The sequence below is a fragment of the Notamacropus eugenii genome, chromosome 6 (genome assembly GCF_028372415.1).
Source record: "Notamacropus eugenii isolate mMacEug1 chromosome 6, mMacEug1.pri_v2, whole genome shotgun sequence".
Taxonomy (NCBI): Eukaryota; Metazoa; Chordata; class Mammalia; order Diprotodontia; family Macropodidae; genus Notamacropus; species Notamacropus eugenii.
Window position 1 is genome coordinate 381,987,257 of NC_092877.1, and position 16,664 is coordinate 382,003,920.

The following is a 16,664-nucleotide window of genomic DNA, read 5'->3' on the forward strand; positions in this document are numbered from 1 at the left end:
TAGCTCCTGGGGCCTCTGCTACAACACTAGGGTGTGCAAAGGAACCGTGTTCCCAAATAGCTACCAGTCTAACAAGTTATGCAACCAGGTGGTCCCTGTCCACTCCTGCAGAATCTACCTCCAAAGTATCTCCAACATCTCTCCCCTTCCCCAGCCACAAGGATGGACTAGTCACTTGTTAAGAGCATCACCCTATTTTTCCAGCTGGTCTTACCCCCTCCAGCTAGTCTCACTCTTCTGAGATCTTCCATGCATTGGTCTTCCTGGGGTATCTGTATGAATCATGTTATACTCAGGCTCAAGAGCCCATCACATCTCCCTATTATTGCTCTCCTACTGAAGCAACCAATGACACTGTGGATAAAGCAATGGGCTTGAAGTCAAGAAGACCCGAGCTGAAATCCAGCCTCAGACACTCACCTGCTGTGTGACCCTGGGCTAGTCACTTGACCTCTGCCTTAATTTCCACAACCATAATATAGAAACAATGACCACACCTACCTCCCAGAGTTAAAATGAGGATAAAATGAACCAGTATTTGTAAAGTACTTTGTAAACCTTACAATACTATATAAATGCTAGCTCTTATTAAATGAGGAAGAAATGCATTTGTCTGGAATTCAGTACCCTTCAAATATATTGTAAATTTCTTGGCACAAGAGAAATGTGGCCTCTTCCATTAGCCTTCTCAAACAGCTTTGATAGAAGATTTCTTCCTCATTTCCCACTAGGACATCTATGGTCCTTTTGTGTGCTTGATTTCATTCTCATTTTTATTGCATTTTGTTTTCGTTTAGTTATTCATTTTATTACCTTTATTACATAGATGTTTTACATACTCCATTTGCTCCACCTCAGTCCCCTCCTGGCTGTGCTTCTGACTCCCTCTGCTTTGCCATCATGCCCCCACACCAGGACCTTCCCCTCCCCCTCCTCCATTGGATTTCCCTTTTTGGAATCTCAGCTCCTTGCAGGCAGGCACTGGCTTTTTGCTTATTTTTTGTGCCCTCCTTGCTTGTCACAGTGCTTGGTACAGAGTAATCGCTTTGTCAGTGCTCGGTGCCTAATGCCTGCCTGCCTGTTCACCAACCTTGAGGGCAGGGACTAGCTTTTGCCTCTCTCTGTTTCCCTAGCACTTACCCCAATACCTGGTACAAATTAGGTACCTATTGATTTCATTGATGTTGACCAAAAAACCATCAGAACACTATTCTCATTGCAGGTGCCTGTGGGAAGTGTCTGTGGAAAGAATGACAGAGACCCTGAGAATACCGAGATTAAAGCTTCCTTTTATTGAAAGATTCAGACGGAAGAACGTGTGTGTTGTACAGTAACAAAAATGAGGTGCTCCCCTTCCCCCAAAGTGGGTGAAAATGATTAGGGAAATTGCCTGGCAGTGATCTGGGCCTCAGGGATACACAGGAGATGAAATCAGGCCATGCCAGGAATGTTTTGGGAGTAGGTTTTCGGTTCTGTGGTGTAAATACCAGCAATGACTCCCTGGTTCTGGGCTCTCAGGAGGTGGAGAACCCTCTCTGCTTTGGCCTGGAATGGTTTGGTGGATTCTTTCATTAATGGCATGGAGGCAGCACAGTGGATACAGTGTGGGACAAAGACTTGCATTCAATCTTTCCTCAGACACTTGACTAGATGAACTACCCTGGACAAGTCCCTTAACCCTTCTCCTCCTCTTTCCTCATCTGTAAAATGGTGACAGTAAGCCCGCTATCACCCAGAATCGTGGTGAAGCTCAAATGTGCTAACATACTTCAAGGCACCTTGAACCTCCGAGCATCAAAGCTTGGGATTCTGCCAAGTGTAGAAAGGAGAGTCCCTCCCTGTTTGGGCTTTGAGATCCTCAGAAAATGAATGGAAGGGATTTTGATTTTCCATGTGCACATCCTTGAGGATAAGGATCTTTGTACTCTTAGCATTATATCCCAGTCCTGGCACTGAATAGGCACTTAATAAAAATAAATGCATGTTGGATTGGAAGGTCAGTTCCCTGAGGGCGGGGGCTGTTTGGCTCTTATCTCTGTATCCCCAGTGTGTGGAAGGCACTTAGAACAAGCTTGTTGATTGACCGATTGATTGATTCTCTTGAAAGAGGCACTGACAACAAGTCAAGACTGAAGCATTGTAGACAAAGGGTCCCCAGCAACCAAAGGGCAGCTTCAGAAATTCATATTAACCCGTTAATTTATACCAAGACTCTGTACAAAAATAAAAAGGTTCTAATAAGATTAACATTATTAAATAAATAGTTGATAGAACACTCTTGGCCACTCTTATAGTTCATCTTTGGGATTGATGCTCTGTTCGTGGTTCCACTGTCTGATCATCTCATCAGCCTGCAGTCGTTCCTGGAAGAGAGAAAACAGGAGCCTCTGTTAGCATCCATCTCAGCATCAGCAGCTGCCAGTTGGCCGCTCAGGAGGCGTCTGATGCCTCATTAACGCCAGGGCCACATGAACTGGGGGGGGGGGGGAGAAGGAGGCTTTCCCTTCCGCCCTCAAAGGGTCATGTCATCTCTGAGGCTGCTCTGCGACCATCCTCCTGTCACTGCCGAAGTGAGGGGCTATGGGTGCCCAATGCCACATATACTGCAGAGTGAAACACCTGCTGTCTTGGGCTTAACTGTCTTTGCTCCAAGGAGAGGCTTTTTGGGATGGATGAAAATGGTGAAAATGTCACAAAAAGAAAAGGCATCGATAAAACAGACAAAAGTGATGCTTTTGTGAACAGAATAGGTCAGACAGGCTACTCCCCAAACATCAAGTGAAATGCAAAATTAAATGCCCACATGGTATGCCTTAGCCTTGTATTCAGCTAGGAGGGACCTGGAGTCAGGAAGACCTACCTTACTTCCAATGCAGCCCCAGTGAGCTAGCTGCATGACCCTGGGACAGTCTTTGTTTCATTTCTGTTTGCCTTGGTGGGGATGATGATAGCCTGATGATCCTCCCCTTCCCCCCCCCCCCCCCCCACCAGGGTCACCTCCCAAGAAGGCCCTTAGCCCAGTGTCTGGCACATAGTACCTGGTGTCAAAATGTTAGCTATCATTATTATTCTTACCCGAGACAGCAGAGGGCGCATGGGAGCAATGAAATCCTACGTTAACTTTAACCTCTCGTTCCGTTAGCTGCTATAGTACTGAGATGTGTGTATATAGCATATGCACGTAAATGTAATACATTTAAATACGATATTTAATAGTATTATAATAAATGACGTTCAATATACTGTGTAGGCATATTACTTAGGCAATTTATATGTGTTTTATATGTTTACACCCATATATGTGTTTATATCCATATATGCACACACACATGGCTCTACCTCTATATCTCCATGGGTAAACCTATGAATCACCCCCAAACTTTCCTTGCAGATGGTCACCCCGATAGGAAATCCTGCCTCTATATCTCTACGGATAAACCTATGAATAACCCCCAAACTTTCCTTGCAGATGGTCACCCCGATAGGAAATCCTGCCTCTATATCTCTACGGGTAAACCTATGAATCACCCCCAAACTTTCCTTGCAGATGGTCACCCCGATAGGAAATCCTGCCTCTATATCTCTACGGGTAAACCTATGAATCACCCCCAAACTTTCCTTGCAGATGGTCACCCCGATAGGAAATCCTGCCTCTATATCTCTACGGGTAAACCTATGAATCACCCCCAAACTTTCCTTGCAGATGGTCACCCCGATAGGAAATCCTGCCTCTATATCTCTACGGGTAAACCTATGAATCACCCCCAAACTTTCCTTGCAGATGGTCACCCCGATAGGAAATCCTGCCTCTATATCTCTACGGATAAACCTATGAATCACCCCCAAACTTTCCTTGCAGATGGTCACCCCGATAGGAAATCCTGCCTCTATATCTCTACGGGTAAACCTATGAATCACCCCCAAACTTTCCTTGCAGATGGTCACCCCGATAGGAAATCCTGCCTCTATATCTCTACGGATAAACCTATGAATCACCCCCAAACTTTCCTTGCAGATGGTCACCCCGATAGGAAATCCTGCCTCTATATCTCTACGGATAAACCTATGAATCACCCCCAAACTTTCCTTGCAGATGGTCACGCCGATAGGAAATCCTGCCTCTATATCTCTACGGATAAACCTATGAATCACCCCCAAACTTTCCTTGCAGATGGTCACCCCGATAGGAAATCCTGCCTCTATATCTCTACGGATAAACCTATGAATCATCCCCAAACTTTCCTTGCAGATGGTCACCCCGATAGGAAATCCTGCCTCTATATCTCTACGGATAAACCTATGAATCACCCCCAAACTTTCCTTGCAGATGGTCACCCCGATAGGAAATCCTGCCTCTATATCTCTACGGATAAACCTATGAATCACCCCCAAACTTTCCTTGCAGATGGTCACCCCGATAGGAAATCCTGCCTCCAAACCAGTGCCCTGAAGTGAGAGGAGAATCAGCGAGGACTGACAACAGGGAGTGATTCAGGGAAGCCCAGACCAGAGCTAGACAGCTTGGAGAGTCAAGTGAGCACGCTGGCAAGGGGGCTCCAGGGCATGGGGGGGCTGGTGAAAAGAGCTCACGTGGTTCCATCTGGAGAACAGAGAAGACTCAGTTATATGTGAATATTCAGGGGTCTCAAGAGTCATTATGTTTTAGAGAAAAGACATATACTCTGGGTGGCCTTGGATGGGAGAACCATCAGTTACAATGCCAAGTTTCAGGGAGGCATATTGAGTCTCTGTATCCAGGGAAAACAAAGAGGAAAACCCAAATAAACAGTGAGGCCCAGCACAAAGGGAGACAGGCACTCCCAGAGGTAGCAGTTCCTCCATCAAGCAGAAACTAGACAAGGTCCCATCAGGTAGTAGGGGGATATCGTCTGTGGAGAAGATTGGATACCTCTGAGGTCCCTTCTGACCCCTGGGATCACCTATGGCCCTGTCTCTACTACGTCTGAACATCTAAGTGAGGCAGGGAGTGTCCACTGCACCCAACACATGGGCGGGGAGATGTGGGTAAAAAGCTTTCTCTAAGGCCTTTACTAGTTAGGTGACCTTGTGCAGGTCACTTTGGTCCTCAGTTTCCTCAACTGTAAAATGGGGATGAAAATGTCTCCTGACTTCTGAAGAATTAGGATCTCATCATCCTCATCGCATTTAATGGACCAGCTGGCACTTAAGTACCGCTTTAAGACCGTGAAGCACCTGGCAAGTGTCTCATTTGCTTCATACAACAACCCTGGCAGGCAGGTCCTGCCGAGATCTCTCTGGTTCCTCCTGCCTCATTTGTACATCACTTTTTGCAGTGTCTCCTCCATTAGACTGTGGCCCCCTTGAGAGCAGGCTCTGGGCTTTGACTTTATCTGCGTCTCCAGCACACAGGAGGTGCTTCATCAATGTTTGTTGACTTGACTGGTGTGTTCTCTAGGCTAGATGAGCTTGTGACTGACCTGCTCGAGGGGGCACAATGTGCTGAAGCCAGTGAATAACTGATGTGCGCCTGCAGTGTAGGAGCAGTTCCAAAAGAATGAAGGTGCCATGCGTGCCCATCCCCTTGGGTGGCACAATCATGATTGGACTCTATGGGGTATTGCCCACTTCTGCCACTAGATGCCACTGCTCCCTGATGAAAGATGGAGGACAGCTTTGGGGTCCACTAGCATTTTTCTATCAATGGAGCAAACTCATTGAATTGGAGCTTGGATTTTATGACGGGAAGGGGAACTTTACTTTTCTGTTGCCATTTTCTGACTTACTGCTATCACAGGGCAAACTGGGCTATGAGGATACTAAGAAGGGAAACTTGAATGGTTCTGTTTTGTCCTCCCTGTGGACGCTCCCTTCAAGGGTACAGATCTCCATTCGCCCACCCTTGAACACGCTTGGGTCTGCAAGCTGACTCCAGTGGCTCCACCCTCACGCTGGAGACCTTCCTCTGGGCCTCCTGATCCTGCAGGAAGACCCTCTGAGCTCAGAGCCCAGGGCTTCCTCATCACCCCCAGAGGCCTCTCCAGGAACGACGAGCCTCACTAAGTAAAAGGCATGAGAACCTATGGGGATTACAGACCAACACATGTGGGCTCTTGGCCTGAAGGGCCCCCTTTGTAGGAGGTCCTGATGTGGTCAGGATGTCTGTGGTACTTTATGAATGGACAAGGCATCGTGCTGGGCTGGACTTTTGTTTCAGACTCTTTCAAATGAGGGAACTTCCATCTGAGTGAACGAGGAGCCAAAAACATGCTCAGTGTGGGCTGGTTCTCAAGGAGCTGGCTCCCAGTTCACCTAGGTATCTGATGATGAAAGCTGGGATGGGGATAGCACCTCCAAATTCAGAACACAGAGGGACTCGAGGTTGGTCCAACCCCCTAATTTTATAGATGAGGGAAGTAAGTAGAATTGTATCCTGAGTGTAGAGCTGAAAGAGACTTTGGAGGTCATCTCATCCAGCCCTGCTCTTTTTCAGAGAAGGAAACTGAGGCCCAGAGGGAATTCCAGGGGAAGCACTGGAATTGGAAACACAGGACCCTTGGGTCTAGCTTTGTTCCCACGCCCCCACTCTGAGAAGTCCAGGTTTGCCCACAGTCACAAAGTTAGGATCAGGGTCAGGAGCAGAACTCAGGTCTAAACTCTAACGACCATGCTTTCTTCATTACCCTGAGGACTGGTCCCCAGAACCAGAACTTTCTAAGGATGAACAGTCTCCAAGGAGACCTCAATGCACTCACTCCCTGCCAATAGGGAATAGCGACTGTTACTAGAGCCGTGGTGCAATCTGGGAAAGTGACTCTTCCCAGGATTAAATTTAGTCTGCCATGCATTTATTAAGCACCTGCTGGGTACCAAGAACCATGCCAGGCAATGGAGTTCCAGTGACTAAAATGAAACTGTCCTTGCCCTCAAAAAGCTTTCATTTTCCTTGGGCAGGAAAGAGGGGGAGGGGTATAGGAAACATGCATCATACAAAGCTGGTATGAAAAAGACCAAGGAAAGATCCAGATATGGTGCTCTGGGAAAATACTGTAGGTTGGGAAGGACCGGAAAACTTTGTCCAATAAGTGAGAAAGCCTAGAGGCAGACAGGCATTCTGGAAGGAAAGCTGAGAAAGGAGGACATTCCAGGGGTAGGGGTGTGTGTGTGTGTGTGTGTGTGTGTGTGTGTGTGTGTGTGTGTGTGTGTGTGTGTGTGTGTGTGTGTGTGTGTGGTATAGGGAGGGGCAAGCCACGCAAATACATTAGAGGTGAGAGGGGACAAGAGACCAGAAAACAGTGAGGGGTCTGGTCTGGTTCTAGGAAGCTTTGTGAAAGGGAAAATGATGAATAAGAAGGTAAATAGAAATTGGAGCCAGATTATGTTTCTTAAATGCCAGAACTAGGAGCTTAACTCCTTGAGGCGATAGGGAGCCATGGCAGGTTCACGAACAGAGGAGTGAATCGGTCAGATTCATTCTTTAGGAAGATTATTTTGGTAACTACAGACGAGAGATTAGACAGAAGAAAAACTGAAAGTGGAAGCCTTGAGGGGCCAGATTCAGTGATCTGGACAGCAGCCATCTCTTGTTCTGGTGGGACAGTCTCTTTGGTTTGCTTCTCTATCCTCAGCACCTAGCACACATTCTGGCACATAGTAGGTGCTTGCAAAATGTTTGCTAAATTGAATTGGAATGAAGTGAATTCTGCACAATACATTTTCCCAAACACTTTGGCTATCCTGGCAACATGATCCTCATGAGGTAAGAAAAGAAGACAGGTATTTCTTTGACATGTTCTGGTCTCTACTGCACATAGCAGGGAACACTTTTCTTAAGAATTCTCCCAGTTTAGGAATTCTGTGAGATAGGCCTGTGTGGAGCAAGCCAGACCTGCTGCAGAGCACTGTGAAGCTTCACAAGGGGAACTTACCAACTCCCTGTACAATGGGTCCAAGGTGAACCAAAGAGCCACAGCACACCGCTGCCCCTTGGTTACAGCCTTCACACCATGAGGGTTCTCTCTGCCTGAGGAAAAGCTGACCATGCGCCCACACTTTGGTTTGATGGAGGCCTGGGGGAAAGAAAAAAAGAAAATAAGCTTTGTAAGTAATGGCACGTCCCAGCCATGTACACTCCTACCTGGTACTCCATTAAAGCCCCACAATGGTAGATGCTCGAGGTTTGGATGTGAGCAGTTCTCTTGGTATCACACCATGTGCATGGCCAAGTTTACCTGGTGCATGAAAACCTGAGTTGCTGCTGGGGCTGGGCATCTCTGCTAATGTACAGGGGGAGAGAAAAGATGCACAAGTCACTTGTGCACTATGATTACACACAAGATGGCAATCAGGTGAGGCGACTGTACTAAGTTCTCCTCATGAGCTGCATACTGGGAAGAATTTTTGCCTGTTTAATTAAGTAAAAGGAAGTGATAAGTTATTGGTAGAGATAGAGTCTAGGTTGTAAAACTTTTCAACACCAGCGTGTAGCAAGCCTCCCCTCTCTGGACTATCTGCAGTTGTTCCGGTCTTTATCCTTTTCATACAGATGTGTTTGCATGTCGCACCTCTCACCCTACTTAGACTGCAGAGCTCCATAACAGCAAGAACTGTCTCTTGTTTTTCTTTGTCTCCCCAGGGCTTAGTAAAGTGCCTGGTACACAGCAGGTGCTTAATAAAAGTTCATTGTTTGATTGATTGATGTCAGCCCAGGACTTGGACTCTCAATTCTGACAAGCCTCAAAGCAGGAAAGTCAGTTGGCCAAGGTCACATAGGCAGTCAGTGGTTGGGCCAGGATTTGAACCTAGGTCTTTTGAGTTATTCTTTCTTTAAATTGCGTGATTATCAATTTTACTTATTTAATACTTCTCAAATAAAAGTTATTGGTATTAAAATGAATACACATAACGTGTAGGGCCTCTCATCTGGGCATGGGGAGAAGGATTTACAGAATGAACACAATAATATGACCAGGGATGAGAAGGAAAGATTGGAGATCCCAGCACGTGGAGCACCGACAGCAGGAGCTTACTCTCTGTTCCATGAACAAAGGAAGATACCGAGGAAAGGGGGCGGGTGCTAATAACTTGTCCAGCATCACTAAGTAGTGACAGTGAGAGGTAGGAATTCTGACCCCTGGGCTGGCCCATGGAAAGCATTAATAGGCCCTTGTGAATTGATGAACTCACTGACTGACCATGCTGCCCGGGATGGCAGACCACAGAGGTCCTGTGCTGGTGGCACCGTGGATAGAGTCTGTGCCTGGAATCAGGAAGTCCTAGGAAGATCCAGCATCAGCCACTTCCTAGTTGTGTGGCCAAGTCTAGCACCTACCTCCCAGGGTTGACACAAAGATCACATATTTAGGGGTGCTATCTAAAACCCTATTTCCTTGTTTCTTCTCCCCCTTCGCCCCACCACTGAGATACAAAGTAAGGCACAGATACTCAGGCAGGATGTTCATTGTTGTTCCCGAAATGTCTCTCCTCCCCCATCCCTCCCCTCCCCAAAGGAAGATATGATTGCCTAGAGAGTCATTCATAAGCGAAAGAAATGTTTAAAAAATAGCACCAATAACACATTTTAATGTTTTGTTTTAAATTTAAATGAACTTCAATCTACAAGTATAGGTATAAGTATAGATACATATACATGTATATAAAATTTAAATTAATTTAAATTTTAAAAAATAAGAAAAACAGTCTTAAAGATCTCAACTGCCAATAAAATTCTGTCAGCACAATTTGGAGAGTAGTAGGGGTCCCTGCTGGACCTGATTTCCAATGGTTTTTTGTCTCTAGTAACCTCTGAGCTTTACCAAATTTAGCCTCTAGGGGGAGGAAAAGCCAAGAAAATGTTTTCTCAGGGCCATTGGATTCTCAGCTGGAGTCATTTTCAGGGAGATCTGATCTGCTTTGCTTGTTTCCATTTATTTATCTTAGAGTTCAAGGATCCATGATTTATCCGATCAATTGCGGTGTTCTCTCCACTGTACAGAGAACTGCCCTAGGCTTTAGACGGGCTTTTGAGAGCTGCTATTGCAAAAAAAACCCAAAAATCAGAAACCAGCCATCCAGGGTCAGTCTCTTCCATATTTGTAGGATGGTTCTCAGGAAACTGACCTCCTATCATCCATCATGGGGCTTGGACTCGATCCTTATCAGATCTATCACAGCTTGTGCTCCATCGATACCTTTGAGAACCCAGGGTCCCTTCTATCCCAACAGACAGAACACTGGCCTGGGAGTCTGCTTGTGTATACTCCAGAGTGTGTGATTGAACTCTTAATTCAGTCAGGCTGTTGAGTGATGAAGAGGATTTCCCTGGCCTTTATGTGCTCAGAGACTCCAGGAGTATAATTATCCTGTCCATAAGGGTGAGAGGCACATGTTTCCAGAGGTGTTAGTCAGCCTATGGAAGTACTAAGGTTTGGTTAATTTTAACTGGTCTCTAGCTATGAAGACAGAGTAGATTGTTCATGGTTAGATGACTCCCCAAAGGCTACAGTACTGTCCCAAGGAGAGGCCACTATTGCTCCCATCAGAGCCACAAATATGGTACAAAGGTTATACCCCAGAAGGCCATGGGGTACATTCTAACAGGGCTCTGAGATGGATGAGTTTGGGATGAGTTTGGAAAATGATGTAGCAGGTTGAGTATTAGGCCAAGCACTGGGAGAACTGCGTGTTCCCCAAGTTCTGTGACTAAACAGATGTGTGACTGAACTAGCCACTTTAATGCCTCTGGGCCACTATTTCCCATTTTTGAAATGAGGGAGTTGAACAAAATCATCCATCAGTTAATCAACAAGCACTTCCTTATGAATTTTCTACGTGCCAGGCACAGTCCTAGATGCTGGGGATACAAAAAGTATATATGGTAAAGTCCCTGCCCTCAAGAAGCTTATATGCTGCAGGAGGAGACAGCATCTCTAAGGTTCCATACTAGCTCAAACACTGGAGCTCTGAATTCACAGGACCTCACAAGAGATGCAACAATCAGGGCCCCAAAGGGATGGAAAGCAGCATCCAGCAAAGTTCTAGGAAATGGCAGGAGAACAAGGCCTGCCAGAGGAAGGTTACTCACAGTGACAGTTTGGGAATCCATTCCAGTGAAGATGAACTCTCCGCCTTCAAAGTCTTCATTCATATAGAGGATGGCACTGTGAGAAGAAAGACAAAGGCCCTAATGAGGCTGGCTGCCATGATCACCAATCACGCCATTTCTGTGGCCTGGAAAGCCCAGTGCAGGTGAGTCACGATCTGCCTACAGAGAGGAGCACCATGCTCCTCAGATTCTCATTATCCTTATCCAGCACAGCCAATATCTTCTTGCTGTCACCTTCATCTGTCACATATGTCCCCCTTTTCTCCGTTCACATCACACAGTCACCACCCTGCGGCAGACCCCAATTACCTGTCAACTGAATTATACTGAATTATACTGAATTGAAGTCTTCTTTCTATATATGTCCCTGCTTCAAGTCTCCCTGCATGCCAACAGATCCCCCTTTCATTTTCTAGAGAGAGAGACATTAACCCATGCTTTTGCCCATTGCAGCCCAAACTCAACTCAATAAACTCTAGTGGCTCCCTACTACACCTAGGATCAAGTATAAAACCCTCCATTTCACTTTGAAAGCCTTTACAACCTGGACCTTTTCTGTCTTTTTTGGCCTTCTTATATTTTATTTCCTTTCATGTACATCTTGATCCAGTGACAGCAGCCTCCTTGCTATAACTCTAAGGTGATGTTCCATTTCCTATCTCCATGGCTTTATATTGGCTGTCCCCCATGCCTAGAATGCCACGCCCCTTCATGTCCATCTTCTAGTTTCCCTGCCTTCCTTCAAGAAGGCATTTCACTTCTATCTTCCACAAGAGGCCTTTCTGGGGTTCCCCATTACTAGCCCCTTTCCTCTAAGATTACCTCTCACATATTCTGTATAGATCTTGGATATACCTAGTCCTTTATTTTCTCTCCCATTAGAATGTGAAGTTCTTGAGGGCAGGGACCCTGTCTTTGATGTTCCTTGTATCCCTAGATCTTGGCACAGTATCTGATGTATACCAGGAACTTCATAAATGCTTGTTGACTTGATTTGATCTGACCAGTCTCTTGTGAAACAAAGAATGGGGGCAAAAATCCCAACAACTGGGCAGAGAGATGCTGGTGGAGCCAAGGACTACTCCTGTCTCTGCTCCTTCTGTGCTTCATAGGAACTCCCAGCCTTCCTGATGGGCCATTCTTCATTGGCTCAATGGGCTCCATTTCACCCATAGGTGTGTGGAGGAAGGTTGGCCAGCATTCCTAGGTGCCTTTTAAGCCTCCATGGAGAAAAGAATTAAGTGGTAGGTGGAACCTCTCCTGCCTCTGAATTCTAGGGTTTTGACAATTCCACACCTGTGCACTCGACCTCTAACCCCAGGTAGTACCTGTAATCCCTTGCAGCCAAAGGGAACTCCTTCCAGCATTCATTGGTATCTGAGTCCAAGAAGCAGTTGTCAGCATGAATGGGGTGGCTGAGGTCATCCCTGTTTTGTGGCTGATCTGCCAGGAAAAGAGACCAAGGAAGAGTGAGATATGGTGTCGTGGGTTGGGGCAGCTGTCCCTTCAAGCAATGGGGAGCCTCTCCTTATCTGCTTTTAGTTACATCACTTGGGGTCGGGTGGAAAAGAGACCAGTGAGAAATGATAAGGGGACAAACTCTGGATTGGAGCTCATGCTGGAAGTCACCCCATGCCAAGGGTTCCATTTCTGATGCCATTTCAAATGCACCAAGAAGAGTCCACAATGGCAATTGCTTTGCAAAGACAAAGACTGTTTAAGTTCTGTGGGTGGTAAGGACAATCGAGGTCTCTTTGCCTTAACAGGCATCATTTTATCCTCCTTCCCAGAATCCAACAAGGGGGGCTTTTCAGAAGTCCTTTCATGTTAGAGGAAACCACTTGCTAGTTGGCCAACATCTATTAAGCACCTGTTGTATGCAGATACCAGCGACCCAAGAATGTTGCAACAATCCAAGGGAGAGATGAAGAGGACTAGGATTAGAAGGGGGCAGTGTGGAGGGGACATACGTGAAAGGTGCTGTGAGGGTGATGAAGACGATCATGGTGAGGATGATGGTGGTGGGGGTGGTGACAATAGGTGGCATTTCATAACATCAGGCATTGTTCTAAGCACCTTACCGTTATTTTCTACTTGGTTCCTCACAACAACCCTGAGAGGTAGGTGCTATTATTATATCCCTTTTACAAGTGAGAAAACCGAAGCAAATAGTGGTGAATTAACTTGCTCAGGGCCATACAACTCGTATCTGAGGTCAGATTTGAACTCAGATTTTCCTAACTTCGACAGAGCCCCTCTATCCACCAGGTCACCTAGCTGATGACTGATTAAAAACATGGGGCAAGGGTGAGTGAGGAGACAAGGATGAGACCAAGGTTTGGAGCCAGGGTGCCCAGCAGGAGGTTGTCTTTGTAAGTGATGAGGAAATGCAGAAGAGAAGAAGAGTTTGGGGCGGGAAGTGTGGTACATGTGTGGGGGGAGGGGTGTGGCAGATGATGTTTGGCCTTTGAATGTGAAGTGCCTAAAGGACATCCTGTCTGATATGGTTAAGAGGCCATTGGTGGTATGGGACTGGAGGACAGAAGACTGGTTAAACAAGCCTATCTCCTATAAGGAGATGACCATGGAGGTCATGGGAGATGAGGAGATCACCAAGTTAGAGAATCCAGAGACAGAAGAGAAGAGGGCCAAGGTCAGAGCCCTGGGGGATACTCATTTAGTGGGTATGACTTGGTTGAAAATCTAGCAAAGAAACCTGAGAAGGAGGGGTCTGACAGGAAGATGGAGAGTCACAAAGAGTGGTAGGGTCCTGGAAATGGAGAGGAGAGAGTTTCTAGGAAGAAATGATGACTTGCATTGACAAAGGCTTCAAGAATGACAAGAAGAATTGGGAGGGCGAAAAAGTCATGGAATTTGGCAGCTAGGAGATCACCTGTACCTTTAAAGAAGGTAAGCTCAGTTTGGCTTGAAGTCCAATTACAAGGGTTTAGGAAGCAGGAGAGGAGAGGTGGTGGAGGCAATGAGTGAAGATGACTTTCTCCAGGAGATGAGTCAGCAAAGAAAGGAAAGATTTAGGATGAGAGCTGGAGGGGGTTGGTGGATCAAGTGGGAGACATGGGTGTGCTTGTTGTCAGGGAAGAAGCCAGGCCATACACAGGGAAAGACTATGAGAGACAATGAGGATGGCAAAGGAGAGATGCAGCTGGAGAACGTAGCCTCAAAGAGCGGGGGCCTTGGCCAGAAGAACATCCACTTAATGAGAGAAAGGGATGAAAGAGGAAATCGCAGCAAAAAGCATGTGAGTGGTGGAAATCGAGGGGTAGGGAAGAAGAGGGAGCCCTCAGAAAAAGGCCTTAGATATTTCAGTGAAGGAGATAGCGAGGTTCTCAACTGAGAAGGTGAGAGAGGGGATGGATGGGAGACAAAGGCAGGCATTAAAAGGTTGGGAAGTGCCCCTGTGGTAAGAGGGAGAATGGATCTATCTGAGGATTGCCTTGGTGCAGTGAGAACCTAGGAGAGATTAAGGACCACAAATCTGCAGCAGACCCAGGCAGCAGTTCCAAGATTTTCTCTAGCTTCATTCAGTGGTCAGTGGGTTAGAACGAAGAGGGAGGAAGCTGGGAATGGTCCAAGGTTGGGGCTTGGGTTAGGGACAAGGGATGCAAGTGGAGAGGACATAGACTGGCCAAGGGGCTGAGTGAGGGAAGGGCTGAAGGTGTAGCCAGAGCAGGGGAGGTGGCCTGGGAAAGGACTGAGGGCACAAAAACGGGAGGTCTCTGTGAAAACAAAGAGCAGAACTAGGGTTTATAAGCAGAGGGAAAGAGGGTCCCTTAAGATATTATGATTAAATAAAGGGCTTTGGGAGTTCATGCGCAGGATCCATTTGTTATGTTGGAGAAACACACAGGGAGGTAGACATGTCCCAGCTGGTGCTTTGGACTTTGTTGAACAAAAACGAAAAGGGGAAAACGGGGAAATCATGCCTGGGAAGAACCATTCACTCTAAAGCATTCTGAGCTCTACAAGACCTTCCTCTGGTTTCTTTTTTATAGCTTATTTTCAAGACATTTCCATTGAACTTAATAGAGAAAACATGAGGGTTTGGGCCCAGACGCCTCACCTGAAAGAGGCGTTCGGCAAACCAAGTGAGTGAAGGAGAAATAGAGGGTGGAATTCAGCATGAAGTAGGACTGCACGATTTTGCGGGCCTTCTCACTGACGTCATAGAACAGCCGGGCACTCTTCAGGGGCACTCGGCCTTCGTACCCAAACTGCAGAGAAATGAGAAACCGCTGAGCTGCCCGGAAAGGAGGAACCCCAAATACGGACCTTGGGCCAATCGGGTATTCGGAGCTCACGTAGTCCACCTCCTCCCATTGTCCAATGGGAAACACTGGGCCAGGGAAACGATGTGACTCACCCACAATTAACACAGGCATCTGGGATCGAACCCAGGCTTCTGACTCTAAACCCAGGCCTCTTGTCTCTCATAGTCTTGTTAGATAACCTTTACCTTGTTCCAAGCCTCAGTCTATCCATTTATAAAATGAGGCTACCATTAACTGCTCGTGGCATTTGGGGGGACCCAGGAAACCATTTGCAGAGACAACCAAGTAGGCCTTCTAGGTGGCGAAATCTTGAAAAGAAACCGCTGTGATAGCTGAAATATCAGGTCTGGGACAAGATTATCGCAGAGACTGATTGAGGGGGTCCCTGGGTCCCCAGGAAGGTCCCAGACCCCAGAAGGTCTAAACATCTGAACATTGAACATCTACTATGTTGACATCCCCAGGTCTGAGAGCCGGTCTATTGGCTACACATGTATACATTAGCAGAGTATTATTTTTAAAGTTAACAACAGTTAACATTTACAAAGCACTTTAAGGTTTCTAAGGTACTGTACATATATTGTTCGATCCTCGTGGCAAGTTTATGAAGTAGTGACTGTTATTATCCCTATTTTACAGATGAGGAAATTGAGGCCCGGGGAGCTTAAGCAACTTTCCCAGAGCCAAACTTATAGTATGTAAGGCAGGACTTTAACTCAACTAGCCTAGCTTTTGATCAGTGATACCTCCTGAAAAAAGACTAGAGAATTTCCATTGGCTTCACTAGGCCATGTAGAAGCTCTCTTTACAGAATCTTCTCCATGGATCCCCCCTTCCACTGGATGAACCCTTATGGATCTCAGTTGAGGAGTGAATCCTTTACCTTAAGGGCTCTTAGGATGGTGGCACCTTCAAATTTCTCATTGGGAGTGAGAGGTGAAACTTCCCCTTGATACCCACTGCCAGCAAGCATTATTCTCTGAAAGCAAAACACAGAGACAGAGCCACATTAGGGAGAATGATGGTGCCATTTCGCACAGGCACAGCTTGGTTTTTCCCATATAACATCCCTTTAAATCTTCACTGAACCTCTGGGGAGGAGGTGAGTGGGAACCAGCAGTCTTGGTCCCATCTCCCCCACTCAAAACCCTGCCAACTATCCCCAAAGGCTCAGAGAATCACACAATGTAAGCATTGGAAGGCATCTCCATGGGCACCCAACCTCAACCATATCAGACAAGAGACCCCCTCTACCAACTACTACATTCTGTCTCTGCTTGAAGACCACCAGT

The 16,664-nt window shown here is 46.5% G+C and overlaps 1 protein-coding gene across 2 annotated transcripts in view; it reads right to left on the reverse strand.

The window, feature by feature from the left end:
* Nucleotides 1-1,269: 1,269 nt before the first annotated feature.
* P3H2 (prolyl 3-hydroxylase 2) overlaps nt 1,270-16,664 on the reverse strand; it is a 146,588-nt gene continuing 131,193 nt past the window's right edge. For both annotated transcript variants that reach the window (XM_072618851.1, XM_072618852.1), the window contains exons 10-15: nt 16,256-16,351; nt 15,165-15,315; nt 12,412-12,526; nt 11,063-11,138; nt 7,908-8,048; nt 1,270-2,363 (exon numbers count right to left, since the gene is read on the reverse strand). In XM_072618851.1, coding sequence (XP_072474952.1) covers nt 2,289-2,363; nt 7,908-8,048; nt 11,063-11,138; nt 12,412-12,526; nt 15,165-15,315; nt 16,256-16,351 — 654 coding nt within the window. In that variant the 3' untranslated portion in view covers nt 1,270-2,288. The remainder of the gene's footprint in view (nt 2,364-7,907; nt 8,049-11,062; nt 11,139-12,411; nt 12,527-15,164; nt 15,316-16,255; nt 16,352-16,664) is intronic.